Below are 23739 nucleotides of genomic sequence, written 5' to 3'. Positions count from 1 at the left end.
GCAGGGAAAATTTGTTAGAAATCGGGACTGTCCCGCCAAAAGCGGGAAGATCTGGTTACCTAAAGGGATGAATATTTCCAAAAAGCTGCTTCTTCCTTCTGTTCTTTACCAGGTTGACTCCTGACTCCGGTGCTCAAGCCCTGGCCTGGCCTCGGGAAGCCCATCACACACACAGTGGGTCCTTCACACACCACTAAAGTTTACCTTCATCTAGTTGTCCCTGTGACTGACTACCTGCTCATTAGCTGCTCCCCCACCTGACTGGAACACCCATGAGGTCAGGGCCCATGGTGTCCGTTCACGCTGCATCCCCACAGCACCCTGTGCACGCCTGGCACACTACAGACACTAAGTACTTGCTCTCTGGAAAAGGTTTGTGCCAATCGACACGCTCCAGGGCACCTAAACGGCATCTGTGGCAACAGAGCTTGCCTTTGCCCAATGCGTGTGTTTTAGCAGCGACGCTGCAAGAACAAATTGTACCCAGAGATACGTGCACCGCCTGGATGGATCACCTGAAAATGGTGCCAAGTGAAAAGTCAGTGCTAAAAGGTATAACCTCATCTACATAACAAAATGACACATGTTCAAATAACAGAATTTTAGAAATGTCAACAGTGGTTGCCAGGGGCTATGAAGGAAAGGGTGTGGCCATGGAAGAAAGTGGGTGTGGCTATGGAAGAAATGGGCGTGGTTATAGAAGTGCACTGTGAGGGATCCTTGTGGTGGTGAGTCTCTGGATCTGTGTTCAGGTCATGGCTGTAACCCTGGTGCCAAAGAGGGCGGGCCTTCGTCAGATGCACCGGAGACAGGCCAGGTTTGATCTCAAGCTCTCAGTTGTGCACCCACTGACATCCATCTCCAGTCCCACATCTGGAGCATCTGGAGCGAAGACCAGGGTGGGGGGTCCTGAGAACTGGTTGGGGCCAGAGCACTCACCTTGGTGAAGAGCCTCCACCACTGCCAGTTGCGCAGCTTGAGGTAGGCGGCACAGTTCCTCTGAATCACCTTCATGGCGGTCAGCTGCTGCTGCCTCTTGGCAAAGGCCCTGGGGAGAGGGGCAGGGAGCCGTGAGAAGCCCTGGTCACCAAACACCTGTCTCGTCTTGCTGTCATAGCATCCCACCCCGCAGCATCCTGAAAGCAAGGCACGTCTGGTTCGCTTGTGACTTTGTGACAATCCCCCCTTTTCTCCAGCTCGGGTCCTTCCAGGGGCTCTGAGCACCAGCACAGGGGTACTGTCTAGGCACAGACCATTCAGATAACATGGAGGCCAGGTTCCCCTTTCTCAGCGGGCAAGGGGAACCCAAGGCTCACAAAATACCCTGAAACCAGAGCTGTGATCCAAACATCGAGGAAACCAGTCCGTACTACATCATCCCTGGGGGCCCAGCGGAGTGTCTGACAAACCTGTTCCTTCCTCAGGTGTGTTTTAGAAACCTCAAACCTGAGCTAGAACTAGCACTCTTCTTGTTTAAGGGCTGTTAGGTTTGAGAAACTATGAACAGTGAGTACAATCCTCTTCTCTGCCATCTTGAACGTGGGTGAACTTGAAGAATAAAACTGCCCTCCGTAGTCTGGAGGCTGGGTTGGGGGTTGGGGTGGTACCAGAATTATGAAACTTAAGTTAGGTCTGTTCCTGGACCAAGAGCTCCCCAGCTCTGGTCTTGACCATCTTGGGGTCCCTTGGCACTGAATCAGATCGACACCATCAGGGCTCTGCAGACGACAGCAGGAGCCATAATTCATGATGACATAACCCCGCACAGAGCGGCTCCACCAGTTCCTGCCAGCCTTGAAAGTTACACCCTCACATGGGCCCAGGCTTCCCAACACAGAAGAGGCATCAGACCTTCCAAGACCCTGCCTTATGAATCCCATCTGGACATAAGGCTTCAGATACAGCCACATACCCTTTCCTCAGGTACCTAATCATATTCTCACACTTCTGAGATGATAACCAGGCACTGTTCACAACCCTTTTCAGGAAATATTCCACTGACTCCTCATAAACAATTCCACGAGGCGGGAATGAGTATGCTATTTGCCATGGAGAGACCTGAGGCTCAGAGAGGTAGAGTACCTTGCCCAAGGACCATGAGCAAGAGAGTGGGGAGCCAGGATGAGAACAGAGGTCTAACGCTCCAGAGTCACAGTCCTAGCCTCCCCGCCTGCCCTCCTAACCCGGGCCTACATTAAACGGTAGCATTTCTTCCCCCCAAGAAAACACGGCCATGCCATCAGTGGAGCATCTTAACGCAGATGGCCTATTAGAGTCAGGGAATCAGAACATGAGGCCAGCTGGCAGGTGTGGCTCAGAGGTTGAGTGTCAACCTACGAACCAGGAGGTCACGGTTCAATTCCAGGTCAGGGCTGATGCCCCGGTTGTAGGTTCAATCCCCAGGGTGGGGCATGCGGGAGGCAGCTAATTGATGATTCTCTCTCAACATCGATGTTCTCTCTCTCTCTCCCCCCATCCCTTATTCTCTTAAATCAATAAAAATATATTTTTTTAAAAAGGAGAAGAACGTGAAGCTAGCAAGCTCCCTGAAAGTGTGTGTCTCCCACCAGTGTGTGTTTGTGGGGAGGGGACAGTAGGCGGGCCCTTACTTTCTGGCCAGGTAGCCGCGACACATGGCCTGGAACGCCATGATGACGTCGGTGATCTTCAGGTCCCGCTCCTCCTCCAGGTGGGCGAGGACCCCGGTTCGGAAGAAGATCTTGCTCTGCCCGATCCTGTACAGGTTGGGGTCGAGTTCCAGGGCCTTGATCTGCAGAAGGAAGGAAGGAAGACAAGCGTTCCCATTCTCCGCCGTGCCTTGTGGCCAGGGGTGGAGCCTGTTGAAGGAAGGTCACCCCCAAAGCAGCTCCTGGCAGTGCCACCAGAGCCGGGGAGGGCTGCGGCCAGATTTCGGGGGGGGGGCGGAGCGGGGCTGGGCTCACCATGAGGATGCAGGCCTGCTTCCCGTCCATGAAGCCTTTAGGAATGGAATTGGCAGCCAGGATCTCGTAGCTGGAGACACAGGAGAGAAGTCACCCACCGAGCGCCTCTCCATGGGCCATCCCTCCACTGCCCGCTCGCCCACCGCCCCGCCGGTGCCCGCCCCGGGGCTCACCGCTGGCGGAACTCCTGGAAGACGATCCTGTTGGGGAAGCCCTGGCGGCAGATGCGGATGCCCTCCAGCACCCCGTTGCACCGCAGCTGCTCCAGCACCAGGAAGGCGTCCAGCTTGCCGGACTGCAGAGGTGGAGAGGGCAATGGGCCACCGGGGCTGGGACTCGGGGAGCAGCAAGCCCCGAATCTCAGGCCTGGATGATCTCCCCTCCCCCTGCCAGGCCACCAGGATCAACCCGGTGAGGTCTCAGCGGAGGGCTCAGGAGATCTCTCTCGTTCTCTTGTACTTGGTGGCACTCGCATCACCTGGTTGGAAACAGGGGCTTCTTCCTGGTCATCTTCCTCTTCCTCACGTCCTGTCCATCACCAGTTCTAAAGCTCCGACCTCCTCACTATCTCCCGACCCACCTACTTCTCTCCGTTGGCCATTGTCACTGCCATCCACTCGCCACCCTCTTCTGCCCAGACAAAGCCCACCGCAGCCTCCTACCTGGTCTTCTCACCCCATCCTGCCTCCCCCTTCACCCCCTTACCTCCTCATTTGGTTTCTAAGGTGCAAACCTGATCATGACGTACCCCTGCTTTTAAAGCCCCAGGGGTATCAACAGGAGGAAGGCCGGGCTCTGGCCCACCCACAGGCACTCCCTGATTGAGCCCCTGATACTGTTCAGCCCCAGCTCTTCCCAACCTCTGCCTCCCACCATCACACATCAACATGAAACCCCTACCCAGCGTTTTCTTGCCAAGATGCTTCGTTTGTGACCTCCACACTGTGGTTGTACCAGTCCCTCTGCCGCCCCCTCCCTAGCCTCCCCTCCACTTCACCAAGCTGATGCCACTCGGCGTGCCCGTTCCATAGGAAGCTCCCTCTCCGCTGTTTAGAGTTCTCATACTTTAGCACATTGCACCGTGGTCATCAGCTTGTGTCTGCCTCTCCCACAGACCTCCTGCCCCCGAGCACTGCTGACACACCGTGTGGGGTCCTTCTTTGCCGCGGGGCTGCCCTGCGCACTGTAGGACGCTTACACAGCCCTGGATGCCTGGAGTAGCCCCCTCCCAGCGATGACAACCACAATGTCCCCAGACGCGACCAGATGTCCCCTGGGTAGGGGCCCCACTGCCCCGAGCTGAGCACCCCTGCACCGGACTACAAGAAATCTGCAGGTGAGGACGGCAACGTATCCAGCACTGTCTCCCCAGCACTTGCGGGAACTCGGGGACTACCAGCTGGAGTGATGAATTCCTGGAGACTTGATGCCTCGTACAGCAATTCCAGGGCCACAAGTGTTGGACAGTCTCCCTTCCTCCCTGTCTTCTTTTGCCTCCAGGATGGGGAGTGGACCCCCAATCCAGCCACCCTTCCACCATGTCCGTTGGAGCCCTTGGGGTGGGGAGTCTGGCTTTCTTCTTGCCCCTCTACCCCCGCCTGTCTTCCCCTTCCCTGCGGACCCTGGTGGTGTCCCCGAGGGACGCTCTGACCGCCCTCCGCCCCCAGCACCACCCCCAGCAGCCGGCGGGCGGCCTCACCCTCTTCTCGTGGTTGGGGATGATGCAGCGCACGAAGTTGGGCGTGGTGTTGCGCAGCGTGGTCATGAGCTTCCCCAGCTGCTCCTTGTACAGCTGCCCCACCGTGCGGAACATGCCCTTCTTGGTCTTGGAGGCGCTGGGCAGCGAGCTCTCCGTCATCTTGGCCATCTGGTCCAGCCCCACGATTCGGTCCACTGGGGGCGGGGGAGGGGCACATTGAGGGCGCCATCGGCCTCTGGCCTTCCCAGGGCCCTGTTCTTCTCTCTGCTGCCAATGCCTCCCTCCAGCACTAGGTAAGGGGGGTTGCTTTCCCACTGTTATCTTCTTGGGGAATCTGAGAGCTCCCGAGGGACGGAAAGTGTGTGGCAGGGGTGAGGCAGGAGTTCAGTCTTTCCAACTCCAGAGTGGGCACTCCCACTCATCATGCCTCGGACCCTACTGCCTCCATCACTGGCCTGATGTCAGACCTTCTCCCTGGGGCCCAGGTGTGGGGTTAAGGGGCTCTGAGGTGGTTGAATGAATCAAGACGTTGCTAGCACCTGCCAACATTGCCCTCTCCTGCAGCCCCACATGGCCGCCCCTCCTGGGAGCAGGTGTGGGCATTGGGGGGCAGCTGGAGGAGGAAGGAGGGAGGAGGGAAGAGGGGAGGACCCTGGTGCCCAGCTCGCCAGCTCCAGCAGGCGGGGCCTTACCGTCCTTCCACAGGTCGGCCACAAACTTGTCGGAAGAGGCGTTGAGGAGGGCGGTCACGTTGTCATTCAGCGGGTCCATGTTCTTGGTCAGCCAGGCGCTCGCGTTGTAGTCCACCTGCCAAGAACCAGCCTCTGGTCAGGGGATCCTGCTTCAGTTCTGAACTAAGGGCAGGGCCAGAGTCCTCCCACTTCCTTCCAGCTCTTCCAAGGTCAGCGAGTAAATGACATTAGCAGCTGCCATGGTGAGAATCCATAAACTCCAATGAAGAGACCAGCAGATCGGGACTTTAAAGGGCCCTGCATATACACACAGTAGGGTAGCAGCCAATGGCAGCCACTGCTGAAAGGCCTTGTCTCTATTTCTTGCCTTCTCCTAGTAACCTTTCTCTGGAAGCCTCCAGAGCCTGGGATGATGCCAGTTGCCCTCCGAGTGGTGGAGAGATTGGCTGATAATAAATGTCTCCCTCACGTGAAAGTTCCCCCTCCTCTGGGAAGCCTCAGCAACAAGGCCAGTTTTCAAATTAAGTATGTGGACCTTTTCTCCTCTCTCTGAAAACAAGTTTTGTAACTGGGAGATTTTGATACATGGATGTAAATTCCCAACTTGAATACTGACCGTGGCCAAAGCCTTCACTTTTTTACTTTTTATTATTTATTTTTGTGAATCCTCACCTGAGAATATTTTTTCCATTGATATTTATTTGTTTATTTATTTATTTATTTATTTATTTATTTTTTAGAGAGTGCAAGGGAGGGAAGGAGAGAGGGAGGGAGAGAAACATCAATGTGAGAGAGACACATTGATAGATTGCCTCACGCATGTGCCTCAACTGGGGCCAGGGATTGAACCTGCAACCCAGGCACATGGGCCAATGCTCAAACCACTGAGAAAACCGGCCAGGGCAAGCCTTCATTTCATGATTGTGACTAAGAAATGGAAGGAACTCGTAAAACATCTCTGGCGGGTTCTTACGGGATGTGGGTTGTTACGGTGATGGCCAGGCCTGATCTGAAAGAGGACTAAAAGGAAACCACCTGTAAAGTGGGGAAAGAAAAGCGTTCTCTCTCTGCACCTACAGGAATGATGCTTCCTTAAGTATAGGTAGGAGCTGGCAAACTTTTTTAAAGGCCCAGATTCTCAGTTCTGCAGGCCATATAGTCTGTCATAGCCATTCAACTCTGTAGTTACAGCATAAAGACAACCATAGATGTTATGTAACCAAGTGGATGCCAATAAAGCTTTATTTACAAAAACAGGCTGTGGGTCAGATTTGGTGCATGAACTCTAGTTTGCTAAACCCTGTTTTAGGGCATTGCCTGTTCCCATGATGCAGTGGGGATTCTAGAGAGTCAATAAAAATGCTCTAAGATTCTGTAAGCCAAACCAAGTTATGTCTTTCTACATTACCCAGGAGGCACAGGGGAAGGTTCTGTACATTAACAACCACGAAGGACAAGGATGATGATGATTATGGTGATAATGAAGAGGAGGAAGAAGAGGAGTTGACAACAACAAGGTGACAACATCACACATTTCTCTGGATGGAACAGGCTGCCAATGGCAAACCCAAGGCCATAATAAAGGAGATTCTTGTGAACCCAAAATTGGGTTTACTGGTCACCCCATTCTGGCTGGCTCTTCCTGCTGGGTTTACCCTGCATCAGGAAGAATTTAGAGTCTATACAAGATAAAGAACTAGCTGGCCACCATGGTTGGGTTTACATACATATATATCTTGTCCCTTCCAGACACTTAGACAAAATCATAAATAGCCTTGCTTGGGATTTGATTCACACCGGATGCCTTTGGTTCTGCCATTCCCGAAGTGCTCTTGCTCTGAGCATTCCTTGTGAGGTCCCCAGGACAGACAGACCCCTGGGACACGCAATGGGTACCTTCCCAGCATAGTGGATGATGGAGAACTCTGTTTTGTCCTTGAGCTGCTTGGGCTTCTGGAACTTGGGGTGGTTGCCCTGCTCTGAGCACAGCTTCTCCACGAAGGACGTGTCTGTGGCTTTGGGGAACCAGCACTCCTCGTCCAGCAGGGCGAGCACGCCTGGAGGGTTGTTCTGTGGAGGACAAGCAGGGCAGGGTCACAGCCAGGGCTCAAGCCTCAGGCTCACCACCTAAACACACAGACAGGCAGCTCCCTCGCTCTCATACCTTATCTGCCTACATATAAAGATGGATGTGTACCCTCTTTATTTTTGTTCCCTCTCTGCAAAATATATCCCCAAATTACCATGTGTCCAATGGACCAGCATTGAAGATAGTAGGGCAAGCACCACCAACAGAACTTGTTTGCTCCTGCCCTCTAGTGGGCAGCACATGCAACATCACAAAGATTTTACACCTTGCTTTATTATATACACTAGTGTGCTGGTGCACGGATTTGTGCACATTGAAAGGAAATTAATTAGAAGAAATATTTTAATATCACTATTCGCCCTTTCTATATAATAGAAGTGTCAACCAAATTCACGATCAACAGTGACATATCGAAACATGAGTACCACTGGCTCCAACGAGAGCTTTGTATGCATGCGCAAGTCAACCTAGCCTTTTATATATATAGAATAAACTTGCTTAATTAGACCTGCTTTCTGATTTAGCTAAACTTTTTCCAGCCCAGTGAAACACCCCAACTTCTCTTTCAGGTAATTGTTAGCAACACAGTAGTAAATATCAACCTGAAGCAGATTATTATTGTAGATCACACAGGGAGAACAAAGGGTAAAATATTTAACTGCAGCAGTGGTTTACTATATTCTGCGGAGAAAGCCTGAAGTCATTTTCAAGGTTCACCATTTCTTACTTCTTTTCAGTCGGCTCAAGTTTCTAAACTTTCTAAATCTCCTTTTTTTAGCTAATGAAAATAAAATAGGATTCTACCAAGTCTCCTATCTCCTCTACTCCAGGACTTCTATGAGGATCAAATGAAATGAGGCATGGAAAACGCTTCACAAAGACTTAGTTAAAGTGTAAAATGTTTGCACCTGGCTATAAAGCAAGTCAGGTTCTTGGGCTGAAGAAACTCCAAGGAGGCTAGTTGCCAGGGAGAGGAAGCCAGGTGTTGCTATGTGATGTCATTACCAGATGCCCACAGTGACCATTTCCAGGTTGGGCTGTGTGCAGCATTTTGCGCCATGGGGCATCATTGGCTGTGATTTGGTGGGTTGTCACTCGGGTGGTGGTGGGACATGTGTCCCACTTGGGGGAAGCCTAGTGTTGGTTTTTCGGCACCAGGCCCGTGGTGCCATTTATTTTTAAATGGCCAGTGCGCATCATGGCAGCTCCTGCATTATGTGTCTTTCCCCTGGTGGTCAGTGTGCATCATAGCTACCGGTGAGACGGGCAGACACTTAGCCTTTTATATATATAGATTCACCTCAGGATTCTTTTTAGTAAAGCGCTTTCCTGTGTGAGACAGTCTAAACCGGTGTTCGGCAAACTCATTAGTCAACAGAGCCAAATATCAACAGTACAACGATTGAAATTTCTTTTTTGAGAGCCAAATTTTTTAAACTTAAACTTCTTCTAACGCCACTTCTTCAAAATAGACTTGCCCAGGCCATGGTATTTTGTGGAAGAGCCACACTCAAAGGGGCCAAAGAGCCTCATGTGGCTCACGAGCCGCAGTTTGCCGACCATTGGTCTAGACTAACGTGTCAAGAGCCCAGCCCTATTTGCAAATGCCATTCATTCTGCTGGAATGGTCTTCACTCTTTGGACTCAGAATTGAGAAGTGCTCCCCCTTCTCTGTGCAGTCATTCTCCGCGCTGGCTTTATCAGGATGTTCGCTTGCTTCACTTGTTTGTCTGGTTCTATTGCCGGCTGCTCTATGAGGACAGGGGCCAAGTTCATCTCATTCACAGTTACATCCTTAACCCCTAAAGACGGGCCCAGCACATAGTAAGTGTTCAGTAAATAGTCATTCAACAATTATTCATTGGGCACCTACTATGTGCATGGTTGTAGAGGTTTGGGATACATCCGTGCACAAAACAAAGACTCCTGATTTTGTAAATAAATGAATGGGAACAAGGAGAAGGGGAGGGAAGGGAAGGAAAGGGAGGGAAAGAGGAGAGAAAGGAGGGAGGAAAAGAGAAATAAAAAAGAAAAATACCTTTGCTTTAACATGTGGGGTAAGGGAAAGAGTGACCGAGCCCACAGGGACTCAGGGCTGGGGGAGGCGTGCACACATGGAGAGGGCAGGGCCTGTGTGCTGCTGCAGGGGCCACACATGCATGCCAGTGTGACAGGGGCCCTCACCGGCCGCTCGATGAGCTCAATGCAGGGCTGCAGGTCCAGCCCGAAGTCGATGAAGTTCCACTCAATGCCCTCGCGCTGGTACTCCTCCTGCTCCAGGATGAACATGGTGTGGTTGAAGAGCTGCTGCAGCTTCTCGTTGGTGTAGTTGATGCACAGCTGCTCGAAGGAGTTCACCTGTGTGAGACAGCGAGGGGGGCCATGAGCATCGTGGATGGAGGCAGGGACTCGGGCCTTAAAGAGACGCTCCGCCCTGGGGAGAGCCCCAGGGCCCAACACCCTTTCCACCAGCGCCCGCTCTGCCATTTCAGCATGACCTGTAGGCTGGCAAATGGACCTATTCTTCTGTCACGTGGTCTACACACACACTGCTTTAAGGATGCTTATCCCCTCCATCTGCACAATGATTTGTGGGAAGGGAAGAATCACTGTGCAAGGTATTTTATCACCCCTAATTTGCAGAGGCAGAGACCAAGGCTCAGAGAGGGAGTAATCCCATAGCAGACAGGTTTTGGAATATCTGTCCATCTCAACACGTCCCCTCTCATTGAGAATGTCCCTCCCACCCATGGGCGTGAGATCCAGTCGCCATGCTGCTCCACACGAACTAAGGCAAGACCCCGGAAATAGTGCTTGGCTCTAAGGTGACCACGTGGCCCAACCCCGGTGAGTCTGAGTCCAGGAGACTCAATGCCAAGATTTTGGTTAGAACTGGCTACTACTGTGGTCAACAGCGGGAACTGGCTGCAGCTGCCAAGGCTGCTGAGAGGCCATTGGGGACTGTGGCCGTGATCTTGCCACCATGAGGGGAGTCAGTGTGAGAACAGATCAGAGTGGGGGATGGTGGAAAGAGGGGGATGGCAGGAGATTGGGTCCTGCGTGTCTGATGGAGGCCTTCTCAGTTTTACAAGCCAATGCCTTCCCTGCTGGACTTCTGTCCCTTCCACCCTCAAGGATAGCCCCCACCCACAGCAGCCATCTGCCTGCCTTTCCCCAACAAGATGCGTGCCCCGAGGGGAAGCTTCACCCCGGAGAGCCACGCATGGCTGTGCCATCCCACCACGCTGTACCTCAAAAATCTCAAATCCAGCAATGTCCAGGATTCCCAGGAACGAGGCCCCTTGCCGGTGGGTCTTGTCCAGGGCTTTGTTCACACGGCTGAGGATCCAGCGGAAAAGGCGCTCGTACGTGGCCTTGGCCAGAGCCTCGATGGCAAAGTCAGCCTATGGGGGGAGCGAGGGGACACCGTTACGCCCATGGGCTGTGTTTTCACGGGAACCCAGCAGATGGCTCCGATTTTTATTCTTCTCCTACTTCTAATCGATCCTCAACACACACACACACACACACACACACACACACACACACACACGAAAAGGAAACAACACCCTCTCTGCACCCAGCAGAAAGTGGCAGGGAGGGAGAGTGAGCTCAGATCTGAGGAATGACTGTGTGGATAAGTGAACTCGCCTGTCAGAGGGACCAGGCACAGAGAGGCGCCTGTTCCACCCCAGAGGGCATGCACAGGTGGTCAGTCCTGCCCCTAGGAAAGGTACACAGTCATTTCAAAATCTTTAGGTCAGGCCTGGCCCCTCCAACTAAGAGGTCAAGATGAGGTCATGGGTGAGGGACTCTGCTGTTCCTGTGCAGTGTTGTGTTTTCGAAACCTGGCAGGGGACTTTGACTATTCTGGTATTGGATAGACGAGGGACCAAGATATGGACAGAGGAAAAGGAAGACAGATTGATAATGTATAAATGGGTGGAAACATGGATGGAAAGATAAATGAATGGGTGGATAAGTGGGTAGGTGGTGGGTGAAGGGATGGATAAATGATGGACGGATGGACAAAATGTGAATAGATAGATGAATGCATGGATGGAAACATGAAGAGATGAATGAGTGCAGGATAAGTGGGTAGATGAATGAATGGATGGATGGATGGATGGATGGATGGATAAATGAATGGATGGATGGATGAGTGGATAGATGAATAGATGGATGCATATATGGATAAATGAATGGCTGGCTGGCTGGCTGGCTGGATGTGAGATTCTGCAGGAATAAAGAGTAAGTGCATCCTTACCTGTTCCTTGGTCTGAGCTTTCTGTACCACATCCCGCCCAACTTTTATACGTGGGGTAAGGATGGCTCTGGTGAAATCTGTCACATTAATGCCCATGAGGTGACAAACTTTCTGAGCAGCTGTGTGGAGAAAACAAGCATATTAAGTGCATCACAAAGAGAAGGCTTGGGGACTACGCACATCACATGGGACATTTGCACAGACCCTGGTTTTGGTTGTTACTGTTGTTTTGGAGAGATGGATCCCTATAACCTGCCTTATTGGGGAGTGTAACTCATAAGTAGTGCACACACGTACGAAAGTCATAAGAACTTCTGTTAGTGACCCACCCCCAATGCACTGCTCAGAGGCCATGACAGGGTGGGATGGAGGAGTGCTCCAACTGGGGGGTTTAGGCCAGATGCTCTAGGTTCAAGCCCTCGCCCGCCTCCCACATCCTAGCCACGTGATGATGGAAAAGTCATTCAACTTCCTGGAGTCTTGTTTTGCTCTGCTTGTAAAGAGAGTCAGCTGTTTGGTACCCTGTGGGGTTGTAACAGGGTTAAATGAGGTCAGATATGGAAAGGGCCTGACATTCAGTCAACTATTGATAAACACTTGTTCCACTGTTCCAAGAGTCAGCATTCCAATGTTGTGCAGCATTGCTGTTAGTGACACTTGAAACCCATTAATATGGGAGCAGACAGACCATGGTATTTTTATAAGATAGAATACCAAATAGCAATTAAAGGGATGACCTTTTTTCCTTTCTTCTTTCCTTCCTTCCTCCCTTCCTTCCTTCCTTCCTTCCTTCCTTCCTTCCTTCCTTCCTTCCTTTTCTTTCTCTCTTTCTCTCTCCCCCACCCCTCCAGTGGTTCTCAACTGGGGATGATTTTGCCCCCAGGGGATGGACATTTGGCAAAGTCTGGAAACCTTTTTGCTTGTCACTCCAGGTTGTGCCACTACTGAGAAACCCCGATCTAGACAATGGTGAGTATAGAATAGAAACAAAATCAAGTCGAAGAATGGAATCTGTAGTGTGCTATCATTTCTATAAATTAAAAACACTCACAAAGCAACTTTCTATATCGTTCCACCGCATGTGAGTGACAGTGAGAAGATGAGGCTGAGGATGTGCAGGGGAGGCGCGGGGAGGAGAGGACCCAGCTGGGAGAACAAGGGCTGTCCCTGTGTTTGCAAATCTATGTTGCTTTGTTTCATTTTAAAGACAAAGCAGCATTAGAAAATAGTCCCAAATAGCAGTTCTGGATGGTGAACTCGTGGGTTCTTGTTATATGTGTATTTCTGCATTTAAAAGACTTCTATTAAAAAAAAAAAAATTCTCCATTAACGTGAAGACTAGTGTTGCATGATAGTTCACACATGCATGGCGGGTGACAGAATAGAGTGGCTTTAGGATGTTTTCCATCTCTTTGCCAGGTGCTTTCGGGTTTCTCTTTCCCTGAAGGTCTGTCTCAGAGTGCGGATTCCTGGAACGTGCCTTACTGAGGAGGGCCACACGGGAACCATCTGCAGGTCTCAGGGAGGGTAAGCTCCCGGGTTTCAGAAGCAGCACAATATACAGCCCACGGCTGGGGCTGAGGCTGAGGCCGCGGTGGGAACTGGGAACCTACGTTATCCTTTCGGCTCAGCCACCAACAGCACGGAGGTAGCCGGGCGAGCTTTGCAAAACATAAAATGCTGCTTATTTGTCAGATTCAGAAAAGAAAAGAAAAATACAGGATGCCCAGTTAAACTTGAATGTCAGATAAGCAACAAACACTTTTTTTTTTAGTATTGGAATTACATTACAGAATTATAATATATTACAGAATGTAGGATTATATTCCCCAACATTACCTGGGACATACTTATAATCAGTGTGTTTGTTGTTTATCTGACACACGTTTAATGGGCACCTTCTGTTTTATCTGGTGAGGGCTGTCTCCCCAGTGGGACCGCAGGTGCCATAAGAAATGGCCATTCCTGTCTTGTTTCTCTCCCTGTCTGGTGCCTGGCACATAGTTTGTGCTGGAAAGTATTCTATGCTCCCTAAGGATCCTCCCTGATCTGAAACCCTTAGTTCTTTTCTCCCACACTCTGGTTCAAGAACTTCCCACCGTAGGACTTCAGCAGCGAAAAGTTGGGAAAAAGAAGAGGTCAGTGAAAATAGCTTAGTTTAGCCCTTGTTAATACCCCAAGTAACCTCGTCCAGAAAATCTACCAAAGACTGAGTGTGACCCTCCCGCCTGTCACCCAAGCTGTCAGTTCCTGGGGAGAGGGGCCCCACCTGTGTTGTCCGGCATGGACGCCTGGTCCGTGTTCCTCTCCTTCTTGAAAACGATATTGCCCAGCTGCAGGACGGACGACACCACCTTCAGGATGGCTGCGGGCAGGGAGAGAGCAGTTAAGACACAGCCGTCAACACCAAGGTGCTCTGGAGGTCTGGCGTCTAAACACCCTTGGCAGCTACCATCTTTTTCCTAAAGACAGTCAATTCTGAGCTTTTAGGAGAAAGCCAAATTTCCACAACTCCCTGCTAATGAGAGAGGGAAAGCTGGCCGGGGGAGAACATTTTCAAATGATTGCTAAAAACTATGTGCTACAAGGGGATACCATACTGGATAGCCTGTGGACCACATCCAGCCCATTGCCTGCCATTTTAAATAAAGTTTTATTGGAACCCAGCTGCACTTTTTCACCTTTGTGCTTCGATGACAGAATTGAAAAGTTGCAACAGAGACTGTACAGCCGCATGGGGTAACATATTTACTATCTAGCCTCTACAGAACACGTCTGTCAGCCCCTGCCCCTGCTATGTAGCAAGGAGAATGAGTGATTTACTGATAACAACACAACGGCTGTATCTCACAAACACAAATGCTAAAGAAAAAGACACCAAATGCAACAAGAGCATGAGGCCATTTATGAAAGAGTATGAGGCCATTTATGAAAAGTTCAAGAACAGGCAAAAGTTCTGATGCCATTAGTAATCAGAATAATTATTCTTGATTGGGGGAAGCTGCTAGAAGGAACATAGGGAAGTTGGTGGTGTTCTCTTACAACGAGAGCTAGTTGCACAGGGGTGTTTGATCTATAAAAATTCATCGAATGTACACTTACGGCATACACAACTTCCTAAATGTAAACTGTATGTCAATAAAAGCTATTTAAGAAATAAAACCAAACCCTGTACTTCCCACCATACATTGGCCGGGTGTGCAAGACGCTCATGTCAGGATGGAGAAGGGGAAATTCCCCCATAATGTCCAGGTGCCTCCAGACAAAACACTGTTTTCACAGGTCCTTGAAATCCCTTTGACTCCATAGTCAGGCCATGTTACTGTTAAAATGGGTCCCGTGCTTGAAACCCCATAAGGCCATGCGTTACTGGAGAGTGGGGACTGTCCTATCATCTCTGTATTCCCAAAGCCTAATCCAGGATCCAGATACACATGCAGAGGGAAGGGAGATGGATGGAGGGTGGACAATGGATAGACGAATGACTGATCAATGAGTGGATTGATGGATGGATAATGGACAGAGGAATCCATGGACTGATGTATGTATGTGTGGATGAATGAATGAATGGAACAGTGGATGGGAGGAAGATAAATGATGGATGGATGGAGGATTCATGCTAATGACTGGCTTTAGATGGACTCAGTGCAGTTGCCTAGGAATTCCAAGAAGGAATCATGGTGTTCTAGGAATAAATCCTAGAGTGCCAGCCTTCTCTGGATCCTCGGGCCAAGCTGGGGTGACAGCCTTCACAACAGCTTCCCTCACACCTTAGGGACCCAGCAAAAGGCCTGGCTGCTGGCCGACCCCCCATCCATTTTCTCCCATCACCACTGCAGAAAACGTTCCCCCCAAAATGAGAACACTGCTGTGGACCAGGCACTGCTAAGACAGTAAGGGGCTTTGTAAACTGTCCAGTGCTATACTCATGGTTTGTAAACTGTGGATCTAAACTAGGGATGGATGACAGGCCTGCAGAGCCCAGGGAAGCAGCATAACTGAGGGTTTCTCCACGGAGGCCCTATTGCAGGGGCTTCGCTGTACAATGTTTAGCTGCATCCCTGGTCTCTAACCACTAGATGTCAGTAGTGCTCCCCTTACAGAGTTAGGACAACCAGAAATTTCTCCAGATTCTGGCAGGCATTCCCCAGTCTCCTATCCAACACCCCCCCCCCCCTCCCCCGAGGGAGCCAACCCCCCTTAGTGGAGAACCACTGGTCTAAATGAACAAATGGGATTGTGGAGACTCTTGGGAGCCATGACCCCGCCTGAAGGGGAACTGACTGGCCAATCCAAGCATGGCTACGGGAGAGGCAAGCCCAGCGCAGCCAGACTTGTGATCTTAGCAAAGATAACAGAAACCCGGGTTTCTGTTGTGAAATCTATCCATGTTTAAATGTGCAAGGCAATTAAAAAAAAATGTATATGTTGTGAAGGCCAATCCCTCCTGTGGGCCAGGAGCCAGCACTTTGCACCTTCTGGTACAGATAACGTGCTCATGACAGAACGGTGGCCTCTGTCCGGCCACAGGAGATGAACCAACTAAAAGCACCGGTGGACAGGAAAGTGGCGAGGGTGCTGAGGCAGGCAGCCTGGGGCGGTGGCTGAAAACAGGCACCCGGGAGCTATGAAGTCCCTAGTTCAAATCCCAGCTTTGCCTCCTCGGCTTCAGCTTCCCAATCTGCAGAATGGAGATGGCCACATAGCACCTGCTTCACGACGTTCATGTCAGGAGAGATGACCAAGCAAGGGGCCTGCCCCCGTGGGGGCTGAATAACGGCAGCCACCTGAGGTGGGTTTAACAGCACCCTCTCCCTGCAAAGGTATGTCCACCCGGAACCTTTGAATGTGACCTCATTTGGAAAAAAGACCTTTGCAGATTTGATTACGTAAGTATCTTAAACGAGATCTCCTTGGATTAGCCTGGTGGCACTAAATCCAATGACAGGTGCCCTGAAAACACAAGCGGAAACGCAGTGGGAGGTGATAAGCCAAGAGAGGCTGAGATGGGAGTGAGGTGTTTATTGGAGGAGAAATGCCAGGGACTGCGGGCAACACCAGGATCCAGGAGACAGACATGGCTGGATTCTCCCTAACAGCCTCCAGAAGGAACCAACCCTGCTGAGACCTTGATTTTGGACTTCCAGCCCGGGTACTGAGAGAGGATAAACTCCCATTGCTTTAAGCCACCCAGTCTTTGGTGACTTGTTACAGACTAATACACCACTCTTTCTTACTGAGGAATAAAAAGCGGGTTCCCAACCTGTGGCATGTGTACTACCATGGGTACACAGGGTAAGTGATCTTAGGTGGCATGAGAAATTTTTTAAATTTTTTAATAGTTAGTTATTTATCCTAATTTATTAGACATAATAAAACCAGGGCATACAATTACTGATTTTACAGAAATTGTTTGTTTGTGTGTGTTTTTTTAAAATATATTTTATGGATTTTTTTACAGAGAGGAAGAGAGAGGGATAGAGAGTTAGAAACATCAATGAGAGAGAATCATTGACCAGCTGCCCCCTGCACACCCCTCACTGGGGATGTGCCCGCAACCCAGGCACATGCCCTTGACCGGAATCGAACCTGAGACCCTTCAGTCCACAGGCTGATGCTCTATCCACTGAGCCAAACCGATTTCGGCCTGATTTTACAGAAATTGTTAAGACAAAGCCTAGAGCAGGTGAGATATAGAAATCCACCTCTTCATAAAAATATTCTGCCAACAGTACAGATGAAACCTGGAAGTAGCATCAATGACTGATCTGGTCTGTGCCTGGGGGTGTCTGAGTGCACAGGTGCTGGGACTAGTGGCCCGGTCTGTCCTTAGCAGCTGTGTGGCCTGAAGTTTTGCCATGTGAAGGCCCATAAAAACTCCTACCTCATAGGACTGTCAGGAGGACTCAATGAGCCTAAACATGGTCAGTGCCCAATAAACATTACTGCTATTATGTCATATTATTCCAGCCCTCCACTGTTGCTAGCTCTCTGTGACCTGGGTGAGTATGCCTCCCTCACTGAGCTCAGGACACAGAGGGGCATGGTCACCTGGAGCGTTATGAAGCTCTGGGGTTCAAGCCTTATCCCTTACCCCCATTCCCCTTCAGCCTCTTTGTGAAGGGTTGGGAGTCGCTCTGAATTTATAACTGGGATTGATGTACAAATAGTCTAAGTCCATGTCCTGTGGAACTCAATCATTTCCACTCCCTCATCTTAATGCTTGCTCTACCTACATACCATCTGCTCTATTATTTCCTTAACATTTTTCTTTATATCCGCTTATTTTCCTTTTAGATTTACTTTAATAGTAAACTAGCTCTATCTTAAGTGAAAAATCAGCTTCCCTTGCCATAAGTACATAGCAACTATATCAATTAAAAATATCATCATGCCGAAACCGGTTTGGCTCAGTGGATAGAGTGTCGGCCTGCAGACTGAAAGGTCCAAGGTTCGATTCCGGTCAAGGGCATGTACCTTGGTTGCGGGCACATTCCCAGTAGGGAGTGTGCAAGAGGCAGCTGATCGATGATTCTCTCTCATTGATGTTTCTAACTCTCTATCCCTCTCTCTTCCTCTCTGTAAAAAATCAATAAAATATATTTTAAAAAATATCATCAATTTCTAGCAAGATGCTGGGGCCTGCCAAGGTAATGGGCCTGGGCTCTACTTTTTTGGATTAAAAGGGAGATTAGCAAGTACCAGAGAGGAGCTGATGGCATAGTAGGTGCCAAACTACTACTCTCTCTTTGAAAGTCATCCGAAAAACTGAAGGGAGCAGAGAAGGGAACTTTGTCTCATGGTGGGATTCTGCTCCATTGATAATGATGTGAGCCTTCATTTTAGAATATACGTGGCTCCCACCAGCCCTGGTTACCAAACCATGACTCTGACACAGAATTTTAAGAGTTTACAGGACAAAAACCCCTTCCTTCCCACAGACAAACGCAGAGCACAGTAAGCCACAAAACAGGGCTTGGGAGTCCCAAGACCCGAGAGCGAGTCCCAGCCCCACCAGTAACTCGCTGTGTGTCCTTGGGCAAGTTCCTTCACTTCTCTGTGCCCGGTTTCCTCTGCAAATTTGGGGTAATAAGCAGCCACTTCATAGAGTTGTTGTGATTAAATAATGCATCTAAAGCATTTAGTGTATTGCCTTGTCCCCATCATTCTAGTTAATAAGGTCAAACAATAATGTAACAAATCCTCTATCAATCAATATTTTAGTATGTTCCAGTTTTCAATTATTCAAATAAAACCAGGCATGGCACATTAAAAAAAAGGGGGCGGGAGTTAGCAAATGCTTGGCTCATAGCAAGTATTGAGTCATTAGTTGCATTTGTCTAAAGCAAAAGATTAGAAGCCAAACTGATTCATGCTGCAAAAAAAATTGAATTATTCTTGGAGAGCCCAGGCCATTCGGAAAGGGTTAACCTTGCATTCTGATACGGAACCCTGGCCAAAATCCACAATCACCGTCCATTTGTCAACTGACCCATGGAACCTTCTTTTTCTGGGCCCCCATTTATCTCAAGAGGAACTGCCCCTCCCTATTGCTGCGTTTCAGCAACCTTAGCGCTATTCTGGGGCTCCAAAGGGGCGTGGGAAGGAAGGGAAATTTTCCACAATCCTGCCCTGGTGTTCCCAAAAGAGAATAACCTTGAACACTAGGGCACATCTAACCCAGAAGGAAAAGTGTTTCTTGAAGCACAGTGTGGAGACTAAGGTATCTCTTTGAGTTGCCCTATTCTCAAGGCAAGTGTGTCTCTTGGTCTGTGGTTGATGATATCTTATATAATAAAAGCCTAATATGCAAATCAGCCAAACTGTGGAACAACCGGTCGCTATGACACACACTGACCACCAGGGGGAGCACCACTCAACCACAAGCCTCGGTCACAGCTGGCGAGTGCAGCAGTGGTGGTGGGAGCCTCTTTGGCCTCCACTGCAGGCAAGCAGTAAGGAGTGAGGGGTCCTGGGCTGTGAGAGCCCCGGACTGTGAGAGGGATGTCTGCCTGCCGCCTTAAGGGGATCAGGCCTAAGCCGGTAGGCAGACATCCCCAGAGGGGTCCCGGACTGCAAGAGGACTCAGGCCAAGCTGAGGGACCCTCCCATCCCCAAAGTGCACGAATTTTGTGCACTGGGCCTCTAGTTAATCAATATTGATCTATCACCAGACTGGCTTTCCAGGAGGAACCCGAATAAACCCACTTCCTCAATTACTCCCTGTCCCATATCCTCTGCCCACATGTTCTTGAGGAGGCCAACTACCTCTCTACCCCCAGGTCCATGAACAGAACAGAGACCTAAGCTACTCAGAGTTTTCCACAACCCTGGCTACAACGAGTAGTTCAGGTATAACATCAACCCAGGGCAGTGGTCTGCAAACTCATTAGTCAACAGAGCCAAATATCAACAGTGCAACAACTGAAATTTCTTTTGAGAGCCAAAATTTTTTAATTTAAACTTCTTCTAACGCCACTTCTTCAAAATAGACTTGCCCAGGCTGTGGTATTTTGTGGAAGAGCCAAATTCAAGGGGCCAAAGAGCGGCATGTGGCTCGAGAGCTGCAGTTTGCCGACCACGGACCTAGGGCAACCAATAGGAGTCAATGAGACTCCATTTGGGAACTCAAGCAGAGAACCCACTCTGCACTTTTCTGTTGGACGTAACCCAGAGGATGTAAGGGCTGGAGCTGCAGCAGCCGTTTTGCTGCCAGACACTATAGCCAACCTGACGCCAATGTTGACAGACCAGGTTCTAGAGTCAAGCTTTGCAGCCCTGGAATTAACTGTACCTGAAACCACTGTCTCTGAACTTTTCAGCTCTATGAGTGAATCCTTTTCCTTTTTGCTGAAGACAATGTGGGTCCCTTGTGCCTGAAAGAGCCCTAATTTATGCAGCCACTTTTTAAAAACACCAACAACCCACCTACAGTAATATTCATTTTCATTCTCCCATTTCGTTTGGGGGGGGAAGAGGGTTAAAGAGTCTCTAACTGATTCCAGTGGAACCGAGAGCAAGAATCCAGGTCTCCCGCCAGCCCCGCCTCAGGGTGTGAAGACTTACACAGCTGCTCGTCTTCGTTGAAGCCCATGATGCCCATGGCCTCCAAGGTCTCCTGGAACATCTCGTCGTCCTGGGCGGCGGGGATGGGCACGTAACCATTGGAGAGGAACGTGTAGTTGTTGAAGCCCTCCAACAACAAGTCGCCTGGAAGGAGGGGAAGACGGAGGGGTGGTCAGGAGGGCACACAACCACTTTGAACAGGAGACTGGAATCTGGTAAAGGGTCTGGACCATCACAGTTTCTTTCCCCCTCCTACGACCTGGATGGCTTAAAGCCTTCCTTTTGCATCATCTCACAGTTAGCTTCTCCAGTCACCACTGGCCTCCTACAGTGCGGGAGGTTATGCACTGCCCCAGGGTACCTGGCAGCTTAAAGTTAGCCAGCTCCACCGCCTAAGCCATGACCCTTGACACAGGGTTGCACTGACCCAGACAGAGGGACACCTTTATCTCAATTGCCCGAAGACACCCTGCCTTCAGGAACACAGGCGTCTGGAAAGTTAGATCACTCTTTATTCGTCCATTTATTAAATTTTATAAAATAAAATTATATATGCACATGCATTTTTAAAATCAATTTACTACCAAAAGGTTTATATAATAAAAATGCCATTCTCTGTCCCACCCCTTCTGTGTCTCTCACCTTATTCCACAATAACAGCTTTTCTCTCTTTTAGCCGTTTCTTCTGGCAGTTACCCTGATCTCTACATATTACTGTATGTAATGGGATGTTTGTATATCATATATAATAGGCTATTTCTGAATATGCCAAAATTAGATATCATCTATTGACTTCCTACACCCTCCTTCCTCTCCACCAACTATTTCTGGTTAAAATCAGTAGATGAGGTTTACGTCAGGGGTTGGCAAATCTGGTGTGCTGGTTGTTTTTGTACATAAAGTTTAATTGGAACACAGCCACTTCTACTCCTGGTCTACTGTCTATGGCTGCTGTCCTACTACAAAGGCAGAGTTGAGTAGTTGCAACAAAACCATATGGGGTCTGCAAAGCCTAAAATATTTACTACCTGGACCTTTAGCAAAAACATTTGCCAGCTCCTTGGTTATATCTATTTAACATCATTTTCTATAAGGTCATGGTTACATGAAATAAAATCATATATGCACATGCATTTTTAAAATCAATTTACTACCAAAAGGTTTAAATTGGTACCTCAGCCACCACCCTTTCCTCCCCCCAATTTATAACTGCTTCTTTTTCTTGCTTTTATAACACCCTTCAAGACATCAGGTGTCCTCTTCCAGATCAGCCTTTTAATTAGGCCGGACTGTATACTACTTTTGGAAGGGAAGTCAGTGAGATGCTTTTATTTTAAAACAAAGGTCTGTTATGGGTCAAGTGACTTGGGAGCTGCTTGATAAACTCAAGGTTGAATTGACTCAAGACACCAGTTAACTCAAGCCCTTGGATTAGCTGAAATGCCTAATTAAAGTCACAAGGAGTTTGGGTCTTTGCCAAGACCTCATTATCCAGACTATGGGTACATTTCAAAGATTTTAGTTTCTCTAAATGCCTAACTTCTTCCAAGATCCACCATCAAGAGCACACATGGTTCCTGGGAGTCTTGGTTGCTAGGCTCACCCTTATCTCATTTCTGGAAGACCAGCGGCAGAGCACAAAACTGAAACCCAAGTTACCAAGCAACCAAACTGCTGACTTTGGTGCTCAATAGAAGGAGGGATGTAAACATTTCTCCCTGGGCCACCCCAGTGTCCACACCATCACCACTAATTTACCTATTGGTGGGTGTAGAGCATCCATTCAGCATGCCCCCTTTAATCCAAAATGGCTCCAGACCACCCAGCATCAAGAAGAAACAATGAATACTGCCCCCTCTAGTGGTGGCATATTGCAGTGCACTGAATTCCTAACCTAAATAACTAAAGGGAGCCACAAAAATGGTGGGAAGTAAAGTTTGTATTGTTTTTCTAAAGTTTTAGTCGTAAACTTATTACTAGCATGTAGACTCGTATCGTGTCCCTCTATTCATTTGTATGTTCCTTTTTCTGCAAGGTGATTTATATGTTCTTTTAAGAATTAGTAGAAAACTGCATGTCGAGGATGCATCATTTTGTAACGGCAGGAAGTATAAAGTTTTTATGTAAAACAGTATTTTCCCTACAACTGAGGTCAGCACACCTCCTGTATTTTTAAGTAAAGTTTTATGGGAATACAGCAGTGCCCACTGATATACGTATTGCCCTTGGTGGCTTTCCATTGTGTACAATAGCAGAACTCAGTAGTTGTGACAGAAACCATGTGGCCTGCAAAAAGCCTGAAAGACTTACTATTTAGTCCTTTTCAGAGAGTTTGTGAAGCCCTGAGCCCTAGATAGGCCACTTCAAAAGTTACTTTCAAAACCTATATAATGAAAGTGCTTAGTCCCACCTCCCCTCCAAATTCCTTAAAACATTGCATCTTATATACTTGCAAAGCTTTATAAACTGGTAAATATGGCCATTGTCTTTCTCCCTTCCCGGAAGGCACAGATTGTGTCTCACTGAACTGGACGCCTCCAAGTCTAATTGGACTTGATTAATCACCTAGTACCTAATTGGACGCGCTGTCTGTGTCACACAGTAGGTGCTCAGTAAATGAGAACGCCTGAGCAAAAGCCACACTCCCTCACTGAGAGGAGATGGCGAATGACACGTCTGCCACCCAGAGATCGGGGTCTTTCCCTGGCCGGGCCTCAGGCTGCTGTAACAGCCGATCGCCTGGCCCCGGAAGATGATGAAGGGAAGGGCTGAAGCCTCCCTACTCGCACCCTTGCTGGTCACTTACTTTTCATCTTCTCCTTGGCTCCGGCAATCATGTAGTAGAAGATGTGGAAGGTCCTCTCGTCCTTGGCTTGGCGAATCGCCCGGGACTTTTCTAGCAGATCTGGTTTGGAGGAGTTAAGGATTCTGGGGATCCCATGAGTGCGCCCCTTGCAGGAACCCAACCTTCTTCCCCAGGCCCT

General features: G+C 49.2%; 1 protein-coding gene across 3 annotated transcripts in view; it reads right to left on the bottom strand.

The window, feature by feature from the left end:
- Nucleotides 1–23739, bottom strand: part of MYH11 (myosin heavy chain 11) — a 120085-nt gene that overhangs the window by 25786 nt on the left and 70560 nt on the right. For all 3 annotated transcript variants that reach the window (XM_084881095.1, XM_084881093.1, XM_084881094.1), the window contains 13 exons: nucleotides 23562–23660; nucleotides 20756–20899; nucleotides 13959–14054; nucleotides 11690–11808; nucleotides 10674–10826; nucleotides 9607–9780; nucleotides 7230–7403; nucleotides 5334–5448; nucleotides 4642–4835; nucleotides 3116–3237; nucleotides 2943–3012; nucleotides 2610–2770; nucleotides 940–1048 (listed from right to left, as the gene is read on the bottom strand). In XM_084881095.1, the coding sequence (XP_084737221.1) occupies nucleotides 940–1048; nucleotides 2610–2770; nucleotides 2943–3012; nucleotides 3116–3237; nucleotides 4642–4835; nucleotides 5334–5448; nucleotides 7230–7403; nucleotides 9607–9780; nucleotides 10674–10826; nucleotides 11690–11808; nucleotides 13959–14054; nucleotides 20756–20899; nucleotides 23562–23660 (1730 nt within the window). The remainder of the gene's footprint in view (nucleotides 1–939; nucleotides 1049–2609; nucleotides 2771–2942; nucleotides 3013–3115; nucleotides 3238–4641; nucleotides 4836–5333; nucleotides 5449–7229; nucleotides 7404–9606; nucleotides 9781–10673; nucleotides 10827–11689; nucleotides 11809–13958; nucleotides 14055–20755; nucleotides 20900–23561; nucleotides 23661–23739) is intronic.

The sequence above is a fragment of the Pipistrellus hanaki genome (assembly GCF_964339955.1).
Source record: "Pipistrellus hanaki genome assembly, chromosome: 4".
Taxonomy (NCBI): Eukaryota; Metazoa; Chordata; class Mammalia; order Chiroptera; family Vespertilionidae; genus Pipistrellus; species Pipistrellus hanaki.
The sequence above is the reverse complement of the archived record's forward strand: the minus strand, read 5'-3'. Positions and strand labels throughout refer to the sequence as shown.